At 40.4% G+C, this 21,187-nt stretch overlaps 1 protein-coding gene across 6 annotated transcripts in view; it reads left to right on the plus strand.

Moving 5' to 3' along the window:
• The window catches only part of KIZ (kizuna centrosomal protein), a 116,677-nt gene that overhangs the window by 81,859 nt on the left and 13,631 nt on the right, over positions 1-21,187 (plus strand). For 5 of the 6 annotated variants that reach the window (XM_006097530.3, XM_014463293.2, XM_014463294.2 and 2 more), the window contains 2 exons: positions 4,511-4,676; positions 5,571-5,636. In XM_006097530.3, coding sequence (XP_006097592.1) covers positions 4,511-4,676; positions 5,571-5,636 — 232 coding nt within the window. Of the gene's footprint in view, positions 1-4,510; positions 4,677-5,570; positions 5,637-16,685; positions 16,907-21,187 lie in introns of those variants that run through there. The other variant, XM_014463296.2, reaches the window with a different exon arrangement.

Genomic DNA, 21,187 nt, shown 5'->3' on the forward strand with positions numbered 1-21,187 from the left:
GAGATAAAATATACAAAGTAAATGAAAACCTGCAGTATGCTCACCACTTTATTACTTCACTTTATTTACCACCATGGTTAAAAAAAAATAGGGCACTATTGGCTGTGGTGTTACTCTGATCAAGCATACAAGGAGTTACTAGAAGGATGTTTTCAGTATTATTAAAGCATTTTATTCTGTGTTCTTTTGAAGCCCAGCTCAGCTAAAGCAAAGGGGGTCTAATATGAAGGGGATATGCAAAACAGTGAGATATATTGTGTATCATAAAGAAGAGACTAGTGGGAAGTTATATGAGTCATTGACAAACCAAAAGTTTTCATTGTCTACAAATTCTTCAATAGAAAATGTGGAAAGCTTCAGCAGTCCTCTGTCAATTTTATTTTTAAAACTAGAGGCCTGGTGCACCAAATTCTTGCACTCAGGGGGTGGAGGATTCCCCAGCCTGGCCTGTACCCTCTCACAGACGGTTGGGAGAAGAAACTTCAATGAGTTGCTCACTTAGATCTCCCCAAAGAGATAGGCCCTGCCCACCCATCCAGGGCTCCTCAATGGATTGCCCAAAGAGGTAGGCCAGAGCCAGGGGTCCCACCTCTGCGCTGCACTGAGCCGCCGGAACCCGCCTCCACGCCGCGCACACAGCGTCAAGTCCCCACCCACCCGCACCTCGCCACACACACAGCCCCACCCACCCACCTGCACCCACTGTGCACACATCCTTCTAGTGATGGATTGTTACGGCGTGAGGGCATCATAGTGTGAGAGCATGACGACCACATAGGCTTTTATTAGTATAGGCTAGAGGCCCGGTGCACAAAAATTCGTGCACTCGGGGGGAAGGGGGGGCCCCCTCAGCCCGTCCTCTGCCCTCTCACAGTCTGAGACCCCTCAGGAGATAATGACCTGCTGGCTTAGGCCTGCTCCCGGGTGGCACAGGGCAGGCCCAATCCCTAGGTGCAGCCCCTGGTCGGGCTCAGAGCAGGGCCGATTGGGGAGTTGGGGCGCTGCCCCCTGTCATGCACAGAGCAGGGCGGATCGGGAGGTTGCGATGCCACCCCTAGTCACGCTCAGGGTGTAGCCAATTGGGGGGTTGGGGCACCGCCCCCTGTCACACTCAAGGCAGGGTCGATAGGGAAGTTGCGGCGTCACCCCCTGTCACACACAGAGCAGGGCCGATCAGGGGGTTGAGGAGCTCCCCCTTGTCACGCACAGAGCAGGGCCCATCAGGGGGTTGAGGAGCTCTCCCCTGTCACGCACAGAGCAGGGCCGATCAGGGGGTTGAGGAGCTCCCCCCTGTCACTCACAGAGTAGGGCCGATAGGGTAGTTGGGGCACTGCCCCCTGTCACACACAGAGCAGGGCGGATCAGGGGGGTTGGGGCGCTGCCCCCTGTCATGCACAGAGCAGGGCCCATCAGGGGGGTTGGGGCTCCGTACCCTGTCACACACAGAGCAGGGCCGATCAGGGGGTTGAGGAGCTGCCCCCTGTCATGCACAGAGCAGGGCTCATCAGGGGGTTGGGGAGCTCCCCCTTTCACGCACAGAAGCAGGGCCGATCATGGGGTTGGGGCGCCGCCACTGTCACACTCAGGGCAGGGCCGATGGGGAGGTTATGGCTCTACCCTGTCACACACAGAGTAGGGCCCGTGGGGGGTGGGGGGGGCGTTGGGGCGCCGCCCTCTATCACCCACAGAGCAGGGCCGATCAGGGGGTTGGGGCACTGCACCCTGTCACACACAGAGCAGGGCCGATCAGGGGGTTAGGGCGCTGCACCCTGTCACATACAGAGCCGCAGGGAGATCAGGGGGTTGGGGAGCTCCCCCCTATTAGGCACAGAGCAGGGCTGATCAGGGGGTTGGGACACCTTCCCTTGTCACGAACAGAGCAGGGCAGATAGGGAGGTTGTGGCCCCGCCCCCTGTCACACACAGAGCTGCAGGGCGATCAGGGGGTTTGGGCGCTGCCCCCTGTCACGCTGATCCCGGTGCAGGGAGGCATATTACCCTTTTACTATATAGAATAGAGGCCTGGTGCACGGGTGGGGGCCAGCTGGAATAGAGGCCTGGTGCACGGGTGGGGGCCAGCTGGTTTGCCCTGAAGGGTTTCCTGGATCAGGGTGGGGGTCCCCACTGAAGTGCCTGGCCAGTCTGGCTGAGGGGCTGAGGGCCGTTTTCAGGCTGGCGGGTGACTGAAGCTCCCAACTGCTCCTTTTATTCTTTTTTCTTTTTTATTCTGGGCCAGCTTTAGCTCTGAGGCCTCGGCTGCTGAAAGCAGGTTTCTGGCCTTTGTTTACCTTCTGTATTTGATACAATGTTGCGGTCCGGCTGGCTGAAGCCTGGCTGACTAAAGCAGGTTTCTGGGGTTTTGTTTAGCTTCTATATTTGCAACATAGTTGCTTAGAGTTGCAGCTGAGAGGCCGGCAAGTCAGGCGGGGAACGTTGGAGTCCAACGTCACTGGAGCAAGCAAGCCTCCCTGTTCGCTTCAGTGCATGGCTGCCGGCCACCATCTTGGCTGGCAGTTAATTTGCATATCGCCCTGATTAGCCAATGGGAAGGGTAGCGGATGTACAGCTAATTACCATGTTTCTCTTTTATTAGATAGGATGTGTGTTAAGACAGTGGCTATCTTGAACTCATGCCAAGAAATTATTAGTTACAGTTGTTGCATAAGGTAATATGAGGGAGAAATACTTATTTGAAGTGCTCTCAGAAAGATTGAATCATTTGAAATATCAGAAAGAAAAAATTATAGCTTTATAACTACAGAATTTTGGTCAGTTCTTTTTGTTCGTATTCTAAAATGCTTTTCATATACCCAGGATTATTGGACACACAGAGTAGGAACTTAAGTCTCCTTGGGGACAGCCTAGATCAGGATCTAGAAATGAGGCATGCCAGGATGGTATATATGGCAGTCAAAGACCTGGTACTACTCTTCACCTCTTTTTTCTGGAAGATTCTAGAAGCAGGTGCAGAGCAATGGTTCTTGTAGGCAGCTGAGATTGGGGCTCTATGGGAGCCAGCCCTGAGCTTCAAGGGAAAGACACTCTACTGAACCCCAGTCTGCAGATACAGGGATACTGTGCAGATCACCCCAACAGAGACTTGTCACAACTGGAGTAAAATCCAGGGATCACTTTATACATGTAGAGGAATCCCAAGGCTAACTTGAGACTAAGTCCTTTGGCCAAGGAGACTACAACTTCTTAAATACCCTGAAATCAGCTGATCCATCCTCTAGGATAGGCCAAGGGCCCAGGAAGCCATACAGTCCTGGGGAGGGCAGAGGGCAGAGGGCAGGAGTATGTTGCAGGAATATCAAGGCCGATGATGACAGTGGCTGTTTTTTTCAAAACCAAACTTACAAGGTCAGATCTTCCATGTTCTGCCTCAGTGATTCTCCCTGTGAGGACATTTTCCCCTTCTTTCATGTTAATTACAAGGAAAGATTATCATCTTCCCTCTTGTTTACTGGAAAATTCTGTTGTAACTACTTCACCCTTGGACTAACATGACCTGTGAGGCTTGGTCCAGCTCCATTCTTCATATTAATGTGTAGAATCTCACCTCCCTTTCCCACAGATTGTGTTGGACACTGCACTGTATTTACTACTGTTGTCAGATACCAATGAAAAGTGAGCAACTCATCAAAGTTTCCTCTCCCAACCGCCTGGGCAAATCACTTCTGAGTAAGAAGTGAGAAAGAAACATACTCTGGCAGCAGGACGATGCTATCATTGGTGGTTTTACTCTTGTTACCAGCATATTTTTAAGAGTGCTGACCTGTGAATTAAGAGATATTAACCTATCCTGTTAATTGCCACTTTTTCTCTACCTCTTAATTTGGCTGTGATAAAATCTGTGCCCACCTCCTTGCCCAGTACATGAGGTGATGTGATAAGACAGTTCAGTGCCCTTTGAAAACAGTAAAACAGTATAGTGGTTAAGTTTCCCAGGCTCCCCAGCAGACTTAGCAACAGAGCAACTTTATTCTTGATTGAAGATTATCATTTAGAACAGTTCTTTTTTTGCTTAGTGACTCCTCCTCAGCCATCAAGTTTTTACTCAATTTTCCCATTTGGGGGAAGTTCGGGGGTCATTTATCTGTAGAGGAATGGGGATACCACGAGGTCACATTTTTCCAGATCTCTTTCTCAAACCACTGAAGGGCTCATGCAATGAAAGAGAAAATCTTGGATAAACCAACCCAGATTAACAGAGGCGGTCACATCTCATACACATATTTCACAGATAGAAAAACACTTCTGCATAAGATTCAGTCCTCCAAAAGAAAGTATTATTTCTAATGTAAGTTATTACAAAGAATTAAATTCTGCTGGAAAATAATCAGATGTTATTCTATCTTGAAGACATTTTAATTTCAGTTAAATGTCAGAAAGCAAATTAAATCCTAAGTAAAGCTTAACCTAAATTGTATTTGAAGATTGGGTCTTTGAGACAAGGGGAATATAGCTACAGTTTGTTATTTCTTTGTGCTTTCTTTCAAACACTGTAGGCAACAGCATTATTGAAAAGAGCCCCTACAGAAGAGGGTGAAGATAGGTCGGCCATTCACAGTAATGAATCATCTTGCAGCTTGCCATCCATTCTGAATGACAAAAGTGAAATAAAGGAAGCAAAATACGCTCCGTGGTTCAACAGAGTTCTTACCTGGGAACAAGGTAACTATTGTTAAAGGGTTGGTCCACAGCAAAAACCCATTCAGAGTCAACATGACACCTTCTTTCTCAAGGTGTACCTATAAAATAAAGGGGATGAGAGAATACCTCTGATTTTAATATGCATAATAGGTTATTTGTTTTCCATACCGCCTTTCAATAAATATATGATTTTGTTTAGTCTCACAGGGATAGGAAACCTAATTGTAGGGCTGCAGTGTTACTGAATTTCCAATAAATTACGTTTTTATAAGTTATAAATTCTTAACAAAACTAATCACTGGGCAGTAGGTAATTTTGATCATCCTACAAAGATGAAGATGATTCCATTAAAATGATTCCATAAAGTACTGTAAAGTTTTTGATATCACTTAATAGAATTTACTCATAATTTATAAACATTCTTTTTAAGGTTGTCTTTATAACACAGTATTATAAAAGTCTAAACTGATGAATACGAATCAATGAATTTATGCCCTCTAAAATTTTAGTATCCAGAAATTGTGACTATTTTAACATTACTATTAAAATATGTCAGTAAGCCACTATAGTGGTATTTCCAATACAGCAATGAGTTACTCAGGGTGTATTCAGAAGTTGATATACATGCACAGAATTTAAGACTCACTGTTTTAAGCCCCCTTCAAATTTGATAGATGTCAGGCTAAATAATTTTTTCATGAAAACAACATAGAGATACCTTAGTTTTAGAAAAGTTTTCCTTTTAGAAGGAACAGTACTATTCCAGGCAAGAAATAAACTGGAGGATTAAAAAAAAAGGAGGTGGGGAGACAGTGAAAATAATAGGAATGGTAGTTTTAAAAAAAATCAAACAAAGGCCTAGTCCATAAATATAACCCTGACATACATTTTTATTGTCATGTGTTTGATTTTTAGAAGTTTCAAGCGCCTGCAGAGATGAGAGCAAGGAAGAAAGCATGGCAGCAAATGTTCCAATCACAGGTACAGTTATGGTTGCCGAAGAGTTGCAAACACAGAAATCAACCTTGTTATATAATCAGTACATTCTAGGTTGGTGATACGTGAACTCCACTAAGAGCATGTATATTTGACTACCACATGCTGGAGCAGGAGAGTAATTATAAGAGCACATAATTATAATGTGCAAACTTAACGTTAACACAAACTAAGGTGGAAAATAACCGTGTCTATTGAATTCTTCATAATCATGTTATACATTTACACATGCGAGCATCCCCCATCACCTAGCCTTTCAGCACCTGCGTCTGTGAAAGGGTCAGTCTCCATGGGGAACACCCAGTCATTATATGGTAAACTACAGATGTTTCTGAGTTTACTCTTTTCTTTCCTGTGATAATTGAATGTGTGTCATTAAAATAAGAGCAAGGGGGAAAGTACCAGACAGGAAGCTTGCTTGTGCCTCAGTTGCAAAGCCTGGCTGATAAATACATAATTTTAGCAATAAGGCTTCATCAAGACTTATTAAGTTTTCTGCACATGTATTAGGCTTATTAAGATGAAATCTGAATATCATTACTTTTTTTTAGTTTTAGAATATCAACAGCAGCAATTAGTATTCTGAACAGAATTCTATTTGTCATGCATCTAAATTTAATAGTGCCTTGTTTTTTAAAGAGCTGTGCTACTTCATTATAAATTCAAAGGTCTGACTTTAAATATTTATACAAGTAAATACACCATTGCACCAAGGTACTGAGGCACGCATCTGTATGTATTGTAGTAATGTTGTTTATATGCAGGAAAGAATGGCTTTCTTTTATGGCAGTACAATTCATGGCCTGATGATTAATTTTTTAAGCTCATGTTTCTGTGATGAACTCTGGTTTTGAAAAAGGAGTTTATAGTAGAGAAATTATTGTGTGTATTCTACATCAGATAATATTTCACTCCAAAATGCAGAGGTTTTCTTTTCTTTTAAATATTTCCCAGTTATATATTTATTGTCTTCTTATTCTTCATTTTGAGAAAACACTGGTAAAGTTCCCTCTTTATTTTTTTAATGAATTTTTAGAGAAGGGGGGGAAGAGAGAGAGAGAGAGAGAGAGAGAGAGAGAGAGAGAGAGAGAGAGAAAATCGGTTGAAAACCTCCCCAAAATGCCCTAACCTGGGATTGAACCTGCCACCTTTTGATGCATGGGATGATGCTTCAACCAACTGAGCCACACTGGCCAGGACTTTAATTTTTTTAATAGAAATGTTAATGATCCCAAACTACAAATAACCAATAAGTTATTTGGATGCTTTTCCCTTGCATTTACCTATGAATGCGTAAGTATCTAATAACCTCTGAACTTATTTCAATTAAAAGTATAAAAGCTTATTAGGAGAAACCAGGAAGTGGCTTCATTGCCCATTCCTACTTGTCTTTTAAGTATTATTTTCAATCATCCCCTGCTGCGAGTAGATGACTCTCCCAAAAATTATTGCAAATGTTATTATCTCATAAAAATTTTATTGAGGTATAATTGATATATATGGCACTATGTTACTTTCAGGTATACAGTGTAATGATGCAATATATGTACACATTGCAAAATGATCATCACAGTAAGTCTAGCTAACATCCATCACCACACAGTGTTACAAATGCTTTTCTTGTTGTGGAGAACTTTTAAGATTTACTCTCCTAGCAGTGTTCAAATATGCAATACAGTATTATTAACCTCAGTAACCATGCTGTTCATTACCTCCCCATGACATTTATTTTATAACTGGAAATTTGTACCTTTTTTTGGCCTTTCAAGATTTTATTTTTTAATTACAGTTGACATACAATACTATATTAGTTTCAGGTGTACAACATAGTGCTTAGACATTTATATAACTTGCGAAGTGATCACCCCTATAAGTTTAGTATCCATCTGACACCATACATAAATATTACAATATTATTGACTATATTCCCTAAGCTGTACTTTACATCCCTGTGACTATTTTTATAACTGTCAATTTGACTTTTTAATCCCTTTCATCTTTTTCACCCACCCCTCAACTCCCCCCATCTGGAAACCATCAATTTGTTCTCTGTATCTATGAATTTATTTCTGTTTTGTTTGTTTATTTTTGTTTTTAGATTCCACATGTAAGTGAAATCATATGGTATTTGTCTTTCTTAGTATGAATTATGTTACTTAGCATAATACCCTCTAGGTCCATCAATGTTGTTGTAAATGATAAAATTTCATTCTTTTTTATAACTAAGTAGTATTCCATTGTATATATGTACCACATCTTCTTTATCCATTCATCTATCCATGGACACTTAGGTTACTTCTATATTTTGGCTGTTGTAAATAATGCTGCAATGAACATAGGGTTGTATATATCTTTTCAAATTAGTTTTTTCTGTTTCTTCAGATAAATACCCAGAAGAAGAATTGCTGGGTCATATCGTAGTTCTATTTTTAATTTAAGACTCTTATCCATTTTGAGTTTATGGTGTAAGTTGATGATCTAGTTTCATTTCTTTTTGCATTTACCTGTCCAGTTTTCCCAACACCTTTTATTGAAGAGACTTCATTGAGAGAGAATCATTGAGCATGCAACCTGGTCATGTGCCCTGACCAGGAATTGAACCGGTAGCCTCCTGGTTCATAGGTCGACACTCGATCACTGAGCCACACCAGCTGAACTCATTGTATATTCTTCCACTCTATGAACACGGTATATACTTCCACTTGTTTGTATCTTCCTCTATTTCCTTGTTTAATGTACTATAGTTTTCCAAGTACAGGCCTTTTACTTACCTCCTTAGTTAAGTTTATTCCCAGTTATCTGATTTTTGTTGTTGCTGTTGGTAAATGGGATTTTTTTTAAGTTTCTTTTTCTGAGAGTTCATTATTGGTATATAAAAGTGCCATGGATTTCTGGGTGTTGATCTTGTATCCTGCTACTTTGCCAAATTCATTTATTAAACCTAGTAGTTTTTTAGTGGAATTTATAGGGTTTTCTATGTGCAATATTATGTCATGTGTGAATAATGACAGTTTTACTTCCTCCTTTCCAATGTGGATGTCTTTTATTTTTTCTTGTCTAATCAATGTGGCTAGGATTAACAGTACTATTTTGAATGAAAGCGAACAACTATCTTGTTCCTATTCTTGAAGGAAACACTTAGTTTTTACCCATTGGGTTTGATATTGTCTGTTGGTTTGTCATATATGGCCTTTATTATGTTGAGGTATGTTCCCTCTATTCCCACTTTGCTGAGAGTTTTTATCCAAAATCGGTGCTTGGTTTTGTTGAATGCTTTTTCTACATCTATTGATATGATCATGTGATTTTATCCTTCATTTTGTTAATATAATATGTCATATTTATTGGTGTGTGAATATTTTACCAGCCTTGCATCCTTAAAATAAATCACACTTGGTCATGGTATATGATATTTTTAATGTATTGTTGGATCTATTTGCTAATGCTTTGTTGAGGATTTTAGCATCTTATGGTCATCAGGGATATTGGCCTGTAATTCTTTTTCCTTCCACTTCAATTTTTTTTGTAATAGTTTGAGGAGAATATGTGTTGATTCTTCTTTCATTATTTGGTAAAACAGGTCTGTGAATTCAGCCAGTCCCGGACTTTTGTTTGCTGGGAGTATTTTATATTATTGCTTCAATTTCATTAGTTGTTATTGGTCTATTCAGGTTTTCTGATTATATTTTTTCAGGAATTTGTCCATGTCGACCAGGTTGTCCAACTTGTTGGCATATAGTTGCTAATAATATTTTTCTTGCAATTTTTTGTATTTCTGTGGTGTCAGTTGTTACTTTTCTTGCATTTCTAATTTTACTTATTTGGGTTCTCTCTCTTTGTTTCTTGATGATTCTGGCCAATGGTTCATCAATCTTATTTATCTTTTTTTTAAATATATATTTTTATTGATTTCAGAGAGGAAGGGAGAGGGAGAGAGAGATAGAAACATCAATGATGAGAGAGAAACACTGATAGGCTGCCTCCTGCATGCCCTCAACGATGGAGCGTGCAACCCAGGTATGTGCCCTGGACCAGAACCAAACCTGGGGCCCTTCAGTCCACAGCTGATGCTCTATCCACTGAGCCAAAGCAGCGAGGGCTATCTTTTCAAAGAACCAGCTCTTGGTTTCATTGATCTTTTGTATTGTTGTTTTAGTCTCTATGTCATCTATTTCCACTCTGATATCTATTGTTCCCTTCATTTCACTTCCTCTGGCTTTTCTTGTTGTTCTCTTTCTAATTCTTTAAGTTGTAGCATTGGATCATTTTTTTGAGTTTTTCCTTTTACATATATATACTTTTATTGATTTCAGAGAGGAAGGGAGAGGGAAAGAGAGATAGAAACATCAATGATGAGAGAGAATCATTGATCGGCTGCCTCCTGCATGCCCTCCACTGGGGATTGAGCTCGCAACCCGGGCGTGTGCCCTTGACTGGAATCGAACCTGGGACCCTTCAGTCCGCAGGCTGACGCTCTGTCCACTGAGCCAAACCAGCTAGGGCTTGAGCTTTTTCTTATTTCTTGAGGGAGGCCTATAATGCTATGAACTTCCCTCTCATAACTAGGCCCCATAGATTTTTGGTTGTTGTGTTTTTGTTTTCATGTGTTTACAGGAAGTTTTTTATTTCTTCCTTGATTTCATTGTTTAATAACATGCTATTTAGCCTCCATGTGATCCAAGAAGATCCTTGATATGATTTCCGTCTTCTTGAACTTGTAAAAGCTTATTTTGTCCTAAAATGTGGTCTTTGAAAATGTCTCTTGTGCATTTGAAAAGAATATATATCCTGCTGCTTTGGGATGAAATGTTTTATAAATGTCAATTAAATCTATTTGATCTAATGTGTCTTTTAAAGTCACTGTTTCCTTGTTGATTTTTTTTCCAGTCTGGAAAATCTATCTAGTGATGTTAGTGGTGTATTAAAGTCCCCTACAATGACTGTATTACTTTCTAATTCTCCTTTAAAGTCCTCCAGAAGTTTTAAACATATATTTAGATGCTCCTATATCAGGTACAGATATTTTTATCAGAGTTAAATCTTCCTTTTGGATAGATCCCTTTTATATTATGTAGTGACCTTCTTTGTCACTTTTATGGTCTTTGTTTTGAACTCTATTTTGTCAGATATAAGTATTGTTACACCCCCTTTTTTGTGTCCATTTGTATGGAATATTTTTTTCCATCCCTTCACTTTCATCCTGTCTTAGTCTTTTGTTTGAGGTGGCTCTCTTGTAGACAGCATATATATGGGTCATGTTTTGATGGTAATAAATTCCTTTAGTATATAAAAATGGGTCATGTTTTATTATCCACTCAGGTACCCTATGTCTTTTGATTGGAGCATTTAATCCACTTACATTTAAGGGTATTACTTTTTTTAATCCTCACCCAGGGAGTGAGGCTATTTATCAGTTAATTTTTTTAGAGAGAGTGGAAGTGCAGAAGAGTGCAGGGAGAGAGAGAAACATTGACGTGAGAGGGACACATTAATTGGTTGCCTACTGCTCACACTCCAACTGGGGCCAAGTATTGAACTTCCAAATTAGGTGTGAGTTCTTGACTGGGAATTGAAGCCACAACCATTCAGTCCATGGTCTGATGCTCTAACCACTGAGCAAAACTGGCCAGGGCTAAGGTTATTATTGCTTTTTTTTTATTTATTGCCATTTTTATTCTTTATACCTATGTACCTCTCTCTATTTCTTTTTTTTTTCTTAGTACTGTCCTTTAGCATTTCCTGCAATGCTGGTTTGGTGGTAATAAACTCCTTTAGCATTTTTTAGGTCTGAGAAGCTCTTTATTTCACCATTAATTTTTTAATTATAACCTTGCTGGAAAGAGTAGTCTTGGTTTCAGATTGTTGCTTTTCATTACTTTGAATACTTTATGCCATTCCCTTATGGTTTGTAATGTTTCTGTCGAGAAATCAACTGACAGCCTTATGAGAACTCCTGAGGTAACTGACTATCTCTCTTGCTGCCTTGAAGATTCTCTCTTTATCTTTGACTTTTGCCATTTTAATTATGATGTGTCTTGGTGTATGTCTCTTGTGTTCATCTTGATGGCAACTCTCTATGCTTCCTGAACTAGTGTAACTTTTTCCTTCACCTGGTTCAGGAAGTTTTTTGTCATTATTTCTTCAAACAGTTTCTCTCTGTTGCTCACTTTCTTCTCCCTGTGGCACCCCTATTATGAGGATGTTTTTCCATTTCATATTGTCCCAAAGTTCCCTTATACTGTCCCCATGCTTTTAACTATATTTTTCTCTCTGCTGCTCTGAGTGTTTTTTCTTCCATGTCTTCCAAATCATTGATTTGATCCTCTGCTTCATCAAGCCTGCCTTTAATTCCTTCCAGCATATTTTTGATGTCAGATATACTATTCTTCATTTCCAACTGGTTCTTATTCATGGTTTCTATATCCTTTTTCATGCTGATGTATTTCCTACTCACTTTCTTGTAGTTCCCATTAATTTCCTTGTAGTTCTCACTAAGGTCATTGAGCATCCTTATAACCATTACTCTGAACTCTGTCTAATAAATTGCTTACCTCCATCTCATTTAGCTGTTTTTCAGGAGATTCCTTCTTTTCTTTCATTTGGGGGTTGTTTCTTTTTAGTTGTCTCTTTGAGTTTGTTTCTATATATTAGATAGAACTGCTATGACTCCCAGCCTTAATGGGGTGGCCTTTTGTAGTAAATATCTGTGAGACTCAGTGGAATGGTCTTTTGAAAACCTGAGCTGGATGCCCTTTTGTGGGTTATTTGGGCTCAATTCTGACCACATCGAGCTGTTGTGCAGGTGCAATAACCTTCTGGGAGCAGGTTGTGTGGAGTCACAGAAGGTAATCCTCTATTCCACAATACCACTCACTCCAAAGACTGGAACAGACCCTCTATTTTTTATTTACGGGTGGAAGGCAGTTGGCAGGGGTTTTTTGTTTTTGTTTTTGTTTTTGTTTTTGTAATGTTTTATGCACATTGTATGCCAGAATACTAGACTTAAAGTAGCTTGGGAGACATAAAAAAACAACAACAAAACTTTAAAACCATTTACTCTGTTCAAGCATTGCCATTCTGTCCTTGCCACCACACTTCATGTCTTATCGCCCACAAACTGTTATCTCTCATGAAGTTAATGTTTGAGGGCCTCATACATCTTGGTTCTGCTTAATACTAAGTTCTTTACCATCATTTATTTATTAAATTTTTGTATCTTTTGTCATGTTATTTAGAAATTTGGCCTTTAGTAAAGTAAGGCAAATATATAGTTTGATTTAAGATGGATTCTGCCTTCTCATTTATAATACTTCTGTTGAGGCATTCCTATTTGTATGGGCTGAATTTGTTCTAGAATATTTTTAAAAAGGAATATACCAGAGGCTGTCCTCTGGGGGTTGAGGAAATGTGGCAGTTGAGCCTGGTCTTTGGCATCAGCCATCAGTGTCTGCTCTTTATTCCCCGATCATTTCTGCACCACTCGGAGCCTCTGTATTGGAAAAGCAGACATGCATAGTACCTGGCAATATTGCCTTAAAATTGAAATGATGTCATGTGTGTGAAAATGTCAGGCATGTACTAGACACTCATACATGTTAGTTGTTATTTCTAATAATATTCATCTGAATATTAGTAGTAGTATTGGTCTTATGCACTAGCCCCACAATCACCAGCATTTCAAACCGTGACATCTAGTTAAAAGGAACCTTACAAAGCAAACTCAAGATGGAAAAGAAGCAGGGGCAATTGGGGTGCAGTACCACAAAAAGAGTAAGCCTGTGATGAGTCCTGGAAGGGCAGCTGGATACTGCCAGCTTGTTTGTTATTCTGGTAGCTGCTTGCCTTCTTGAGCTGCAATGCTACCATAATTCCTCATAGACCACACTTCCTGATAGTACCACTAAATTAGTTTCTGCAAGAAATTCCCATTGTAGAACTCAATTGATGATTTGAATCCATAAGTATGTTGACATATATAGATATAGATATAGATATAGATATAGATATAGATATAGATATAGATATAGATATAGATAGATATAGATATATTTGAAGAGAGTTCCATGGTACCTTTGGAACATCTAGTTAGTCCCATGAAGAAGCCCTTAGAGAAAAATCACAAAAAGCTGATGAAATGGTTCCTGGGATCTCTCTGGTCAAGGCCCAACTGTTTCTGCCATATGTGCACACAGGTGAGGGCATTGCAGGGTTCCTGATCACCAGGTGGTAGTCCTCCCTTGATGTGCTGCCTTATAAGTTTGATGATCTGATGCAGCATTTCCCCAAATGTGTTCTGTGTATTGCTCCTCCCAGAAGACATTGCAAGGAATACATATCTTGTGGCTAAACCATCTGGTCTTTCTCCCTCTGCAGCATGCACCATGCACAGCAGCATGGTGAAGACTTTTAGAAGACTTTCAGTAAATGAACCATTTAAAAGTGTGGAACCTAGAATCAAATAACAATTTGAAAATGGAATACTTTGTCTTACAGAAGCCAACAGAATTAATATTCTATGGAACACATCTTGGGAAATATGCACACATACATGTGGAACATTTAAAACCTTATGTCTAATGAGGGCACCAGTACACTAAAATTATCATCAGCATTTTCCTGTGGTTCTTTTTGTGGGAGTCTCCCTTGTGGATAAGATTGCTTAATAAAGACACTTGTGGCTACTTTAATGTAACTAAACCCAGATGATGCTATGATTAAGTTACTTGTTAAAGCTGCTCCCTGAATTGATGACTAGCAGGTCACAATGGTAACTGTCAGTGATCCAGAAGCAGTCTTCATCAGTGTGGATCCTACTGTGTGACCTCATTTGCTTTGCAGCCATCTCAGAAGGGATATAGTAAAGAAAGAAGCAGAGCTGGGACCCAGAGCAGGCCACCAGGAGGTTGGGCAGAATGGATGGGTGGGTCTGAAGTTATACCATTTTCAGAACAATGAGGATCCTGGGGAAGTTTAACTTGAGAAGGGCACAGCAGTTATCTTTAAATACTTGCAGAGCTGCCATGTACAAGGCAGAACATTAATCGATCATAATTATAGAGTGTACCTCAGGAGACCCTGTTTGTGAGTGCTGCAGGGAAGGAATTGACAGCTCAATAACAGAAAAACTTTCTGGCTCTTCCTATCAGGAAAACCAAACTGAGTGTCTTCCAGCTGTGGGGTTCTGTGCTGGGTGCTTGAATCATGGCAGGAACCTGCTCTCTAGAGGGGCACTGTGGAAGAAATTCTCATTTCTGGGAACTCTGACCTACTTTCAATGTTAAGAGACTGTGATTCTCTGTCCATATCAAAGAAATCAAAGGTGCCAGCATTCTCATTTCTCTCTTTCCCTTTCTTACTTCCTTTATACGCCCTCACATCAGTCTTTTTATAAGAGGGGGCTCATCCTTAAGAGTTTGTTATCACTTAGAAGGCATCTGCTTTGTTAATCACCATTATAGGGAGTGTGGGTTTCATAACTCCTAGCTTTTATAACCTGTACTAAAGTGTACATAGAAACCCTTCCATACACACACCGTACACACAACCAAAGTAAGTATTCTCACAGCCTGTGATCTATTCCTAACACAGTCTAATCCTTTTTACTAGTCTAGTTATTCCCACTAAAGAATTCAGATAGAAATTAAAGGTTAATGTTGATATCTATGAAATGTGTAATTTTATATATGTAGTAAATAGTATATCATTTGCATGTAACAAAACATCTTTACTTGGAAATACCAGGACAGCAAAAGACTGGGTCTTTGCCCTCACTAAGCATCTGTCTTCTCTAATCTTCACAACAGCCTTTTGGGGTAAATATTAGTAACATTCTGCAGATGGTCAAACAGAAACTTAGAAAGGTTGAGTCCTGCTCAGAGCCATATAGCTAGTGTGTTGGATCTTGACTAGAACTCAAACTTCAGGATTTAAGAACTGCATCAGGATGCCTGGATTAATTAAACATCAGCGTATATCATAACAAAAGATTAACTCTGCAAGGATGCTTTAGAGAGTAATGATGAACACAGATAGCCCTACTTTCCTTTGTCTTGTGTTGGGTTTACAGAGGTTGGAAGGTTGCAAGGTTTTCTGAGTATGGATTGTACCGAGAGCTATGCCCTTTATAAAGAGCAGCAAATCTGGGTACACATAGGCCTGAGACCACATGCTCATAGGAGGATATTCAAGTCAGTGTTCCCCTGAAACAGTTAGGCCAGGATTAAAGCAATGCTTATCTAGATTATGAGGGAAAGACTCCTGAACTACTTAAACCACAAAGGGGAAGTTCTCACATTGACAATTTTATTTGTGTTCAATTATATTTACCTTTGAGAATGAAGTGAATTTTAGTTTTAGCAAATGATGCAGCTTATGCTAAATGTCATACAAACCAATCATCTAACACAGTGTCTGGCACACAGTGGGCACTCATTATGTCAAACAAATGAATAAAAATGAGAGTATTAAAGGAGTTTCTTTAAATGCTTGTTGATTCAGGCCAAAATACTATCTCTTTCAGTTATTCACTCCACCAATACTTTTCCCACCCACGTGCCCATCCTGGCAAAACTCATCTCCTTAAGCTCCATGTGAAAAGGGCTCTCAGCTTTTATCTCAAGAGGATTAAACCTCTGAGAATGTCCATTCAGCCTCTTATTCTTTTGACATCAATTCTCATGGTCAAGCTGTGCTGAAAGTGGTTGCCTGACTGTGCCATTTCTCACTGGTATTCTTTGGCAAGCTGAAATATTCAAAGTCATGCTAAGGTGCTCCATTTAGAAGCTTTGTGGGAGGTCAGCATAAATTTGAAGGGTGCCACTTGGGGTCCTGGGCAGTGCTTGCCAAAACATTATTACTTGAGTTTTACATCAAATTGGAAAAGAGCTGAAAACATACAATGGCCACACTGTCATTGGTGACTAGATTTATCTTGAGAGAAAAGACTGTGGTGATAACTTTGGACTGCCAAAGTACAGTGGCACGATACCTCCACTGCTGAGACTTTAAGATTGTTCCTCATCTGTCCCTTCCCAGAAATGTTCAAGAATCAGTAAAGACGTATTACCTGCTGCACCTGAGATAGGGGACCCCCAATTCATGCAAAACCAAGGAACCACCATATGCTTCTGAATTGTCCATTGCAGGTCACATGGCCCTGCTTCTATGGCAGTGGTCAGGCTGCTGGGACTTCCCCCACTCGGCCTACAGCCTGCTCCTTTCTATGGCAAAGCATTCCTCACTCATGATGTTGCAAGGTAGCGGTGTTTATTTAACGTAGTTATTAAAGAATGAAAGACAATTTTCTGACTAGTGCACTTGATTGGATGCCCTTGTAGTCAAGGTAATGAGCTCCTACATGCCTAGAGAAATTCTCGGTGGTTGCACAATAGAATCCTCTGTGGTGTTTTAAAATTTGCCTATGCCCCAGATCCTCCCTTGACCAGAACCTCTAGGGGCAAGAGCTCTGGATATCAGCCTTTTATAACACTCAGGTGACTCCCCAGGTTTTCGAACCATGGGGCAGGAGGTCTCAAAGCTGAAAGAGCCCTTGGAGGTCATGTCGTGAAATACTCTCACTTTACATAAGAGACTCAAGTGGAGAGAATGAATAGCTTGGGCGTTAGATATATTAATAAAATCAGGGGTCAGGGAGTGTATTTCAGTTATCCCTTGGTGTCTTTTCAGGAGACTGGTTCCAGGACCCGTTCCCCTAACAATGCCTTCCCCCCACTGTGTACACCAAAATCTACAGATGCTCAAGTCCCTTATATAAAAAGGCATTATATTTTCATATTGGCTACAGCAGGGTATGCCAACACATCACTTCATTCGCATAGATTTAATGTAGTGCTCGGATTTAGTGTAGTAGCAAACTCAAGTTTTGTTTTTTGGAACTTTCTCTGGGATTTTTTAAATATATATTTCATCTGCAGTTGGTTGAATCCATGGATGCAAAACCAGTGAACTCTCCTAGGGCTTAATGTATGTTCCTAGGGCTGCTGTAACAAAGCACTACAAACTGGAAACAGCAGAAATGTATTATCTCACAGTTCTGGATGCTAAAAGTCTAAAATCAAAGTGTCAGCAATACTGTACTCCCTCTGGGGGCTCCAGGGAGAACCCTTCTTTGCCTGTTTCAGCTCCTGGTGGGTCCTAGTTTGTGGCAACATAACTCCATCTTTACATCGCCTTCTTTTCTGTGTCTCTGTGTCCATTCCACTTCCTCTTAGGACACTTGTCATTGGATTTAGGGCCACCATAAATCCAGGATGATTTCATCTTGAGAGCCTTAATTAGTTACATCTGCAAAGAACCTATGTCCAAATAAGGTCACATCCTGAGGTTCTGGGTGGACATGGATTTTTTTTCAATTACAGTTGACATTTTATATTACTTTCAGGTGTACAGCATAGTGGTTAAACACTTATGTAACTTACAAAGTGACGACCCCCCCCCCAAAGTCTAGTACCCACCTTGCACCATACATAGTTATTACAGTATTATTGACTATATTCCCTGTGCTGCACTTTACATCCCCATGACTATTTTGTGACTACCAATTTGTACTTCATAATCTCTTCACCTTTTTCACCCAGGCCCCAATCCCCCTCCAATCTGGCAACTCTCTGTATCTATGAGTCTATTTCTGGTTTGTTGGTTTTTGGGGGGTTTTTTAGATTCCACATAACAGTGAAATCATATGGTAATTGTCTTTCTCTGTTTGACTTATTTCACTTAGCATAATACCCTCAAGGTCCATCAGTGTTGTCACAAGTGGTAAAATTTCATTCTTTTTTATGGTTGAGTAATATTCCATTGCATATATGTATCACATCTTCTTTATCCAATTATTTATTGATGGGTCCTTAGGTTGCTTCCATATCTTGGCTATATATATATATATATATATATATATATATATATATATATATATATATAAAAGCATAATATGCAAATCAATTGGACGGTGGAACGACCGGTTGGCTATGATGCACACTGACCACCAAGGGACAGACACTCAACACAGGAGCTACCCCCAGCCTGCAGGCCCCAATCAGGACCTTCCAGCCAACTTCTCAATCCCTCCCCCTGGCCAGCAGGCTCCGATTGCCCGATGGGGAATGGGCAACTGGGGGTGGGTGGCAGCACGTCCGCTGGGGCCCCAATCGTTTCACCAGTTGCCCCACACACAGAGGGCGACCAGTGGCAGCGGGAGGTGGGGCTGGCAAGTGGGCTGGAATGGCCAACCTCTCGGTCCCTCCCCCTGGCCGACAGGCTCTGATTGCCAATGGGAAACCAGGAACCGGGGGTGGGTGACGGCTGATGCGGGCAGCGCCAGGGCCCCAATCACTCTGCCAGTCGCCCCACACACAGAGGGTGACCGCGATGTTGGCAGCAGGGGGCAGGGCCTGCTGCCAGCAGCCGGGGAAGATGGGCCCTGATCGCAGGCCAGGCCTAGGGACCCTACCTGTGCGTGAATTTCGTGTACCAGGCCTCTAGTTGTAAATAACACTGCAATGAACATATGGGTGCATATATCATTGCAAATTAGTGTTTTGGATTTCTTCAAATAAATACCCAGAAGTTGAATTGCTGGGTCATAAGGCAGTTCTATTTTTAATTTTTTGAGGTTCTCCCATACTGTTTGCCATAGTGGCTGCACCAATTTGCAATTCCATCAACCATGAATGAGGGTTCTCTTTTCTCCACACCACTTGTTTGTCGATTGATTGATGATAGCCATTCTGACAGGTGGGAGGTTTTAATTTGCATCTCTCTGATGATTAGTGAGGTTGAGCATCTTTTCATATGTCTATTGGTTATCTGTATGTCCTCTTGGGAGAAATGTCTATTCAGTCCTCTGCCCATTTTTTAATGATTGTTTGTTTTTTGGTGTTGAGTTGTATGAGTTCTGTATAAATTTTGGATATTAACCCCTTATAGGATCTGTCTTTGGTGAATGTCTTCTTCCATTCAGTAGGCTGTCTTTTTGTTTTGTTGATGGTTTCCTCTACTGTGCAAAAACTTTCTTAACTTGATGTAGTTCCATTTGTTTAGTTTATCTTTTGTTTCCCTTGCCCGAGGAGATAGATCAGAAAAAAATATTACTACGACCTATGTCAGAGTGTTTACTACCTCTGTATCCTTCTGAGAGTTTTATGGTTTCGGGTCTCACATTTAAGTCTTTAATCCATTTTGAGTTTATGCTGGTATATGGTGTAAGAAGATGGTCTAGTTTCATTTTTTGGTAGGCATCCGTGGGTGGATAGGAGTTTGGGGGGAGACACTATTCCATCCTCCACTACAGGAGCTGAGGAGGGATGTCTTCATATCTTACATCCCTAACATCTGGTTCATCTTAATTAGTGATTATTCCTGGCCCTACTATAGGTAATGACATTGATAATATTAATATCTTTATTTCTGATTCTTCTCATTATGTAAATTGAGTACAAATTGCTAAAAATATTTTTAAACCATTTAGTTATACCAATAAACTATAATTTCCTGATCAAGATTACTCAATCAAAGATTCCATGACTTTGAGACTTGAAAATTCACCTCCCATGATTGAACAATTAAGTGTCAGAGACTGTGGTTATAAATTTACTTGTGAAGCAATGCCAGCAAAATTGTTTCAATTCAGATTTGGAACATTCATTAAAGTTCAGTTATAAGCCTGACATTTATTTTCAGCCGTAATTGTTTAGTTGTTCCATAGAAATTAAGAATATGATTTAAATATCTATTTTCTGAAGCAGCTTCAGGCAACTCACTCATATGGTTTAGGATTTTCTCTGTGCATCAGCCCTCTCTGTGAGAGGACAAAGAAACCTGGGCAGTAGCTTCACAGGCCCAGGACTCCTGGTGGAGTGGGAAGTCTGAATGTGAAAAGTGGACCCAACCTGTGCTGCTCACATTCACGCAGACTTATGGCCTTTGAAAAATTCCTAAATATAGATAAGTATTTTCAGAATTGTGAAAGCACCCATATCTTCATACTTTCTCATTTTCATTTGAGCAGATTACTAGACAAGTGGTTTCTGGATTTTAAGTGATAATATTTATCTTTAGAATTAATTGTAGAAATATATCCCACAATTTTTGTTTTATTTTGCAAAGACAACTGGGTTTGCTGCATCAGCAACACATCTAGTGTATTGTATTTTTTAATAAAATGCATGGATGTAGAGATACATGAATAGTAACAGCAGTTGGAAATTCAGTGGACAGAAAATATTTTTTAAATTTAGTTTTTAAAATTCTACACCCTTCATATAGAAATGGCACTTATCCTTCCTTATTTGGAGATGCCCAGCTTTTTGTCAGTGCAAGGTCGTTTTTGCTAGCTGTAGTGATGGTATTGTTTGCATCTCCCTTTGTCATTCCTTTTCCAGACCCAACTCTTCTTTTTTCATTTCTGCAAAAGCCCAGGACAGATTCTCTGCCTGAGAGACACCCCATAGAGGCTGGTGAACCACATGTTTATCAGGCTCTTGTAATAGGTTGTTAAAAGCACTTGTTCATCAGATATT

Source organism: Myotis lucifugus, unplaced genomic scaffold (assembly GCF_000147115.1).
Source record: "Myotis lucifugus unplaced genomic scaffold, Myoluc2.0 scaffold_205, whole genome shotgun sequence".
In the NCBI taxonomy this organism is placed as follows: domain Eukaryota; kingdom Metazoa; phylum Chordata; class Mammalia; order Chiroptera; family Vespertilionidae; genus Myotis; species Myotis lucifugus.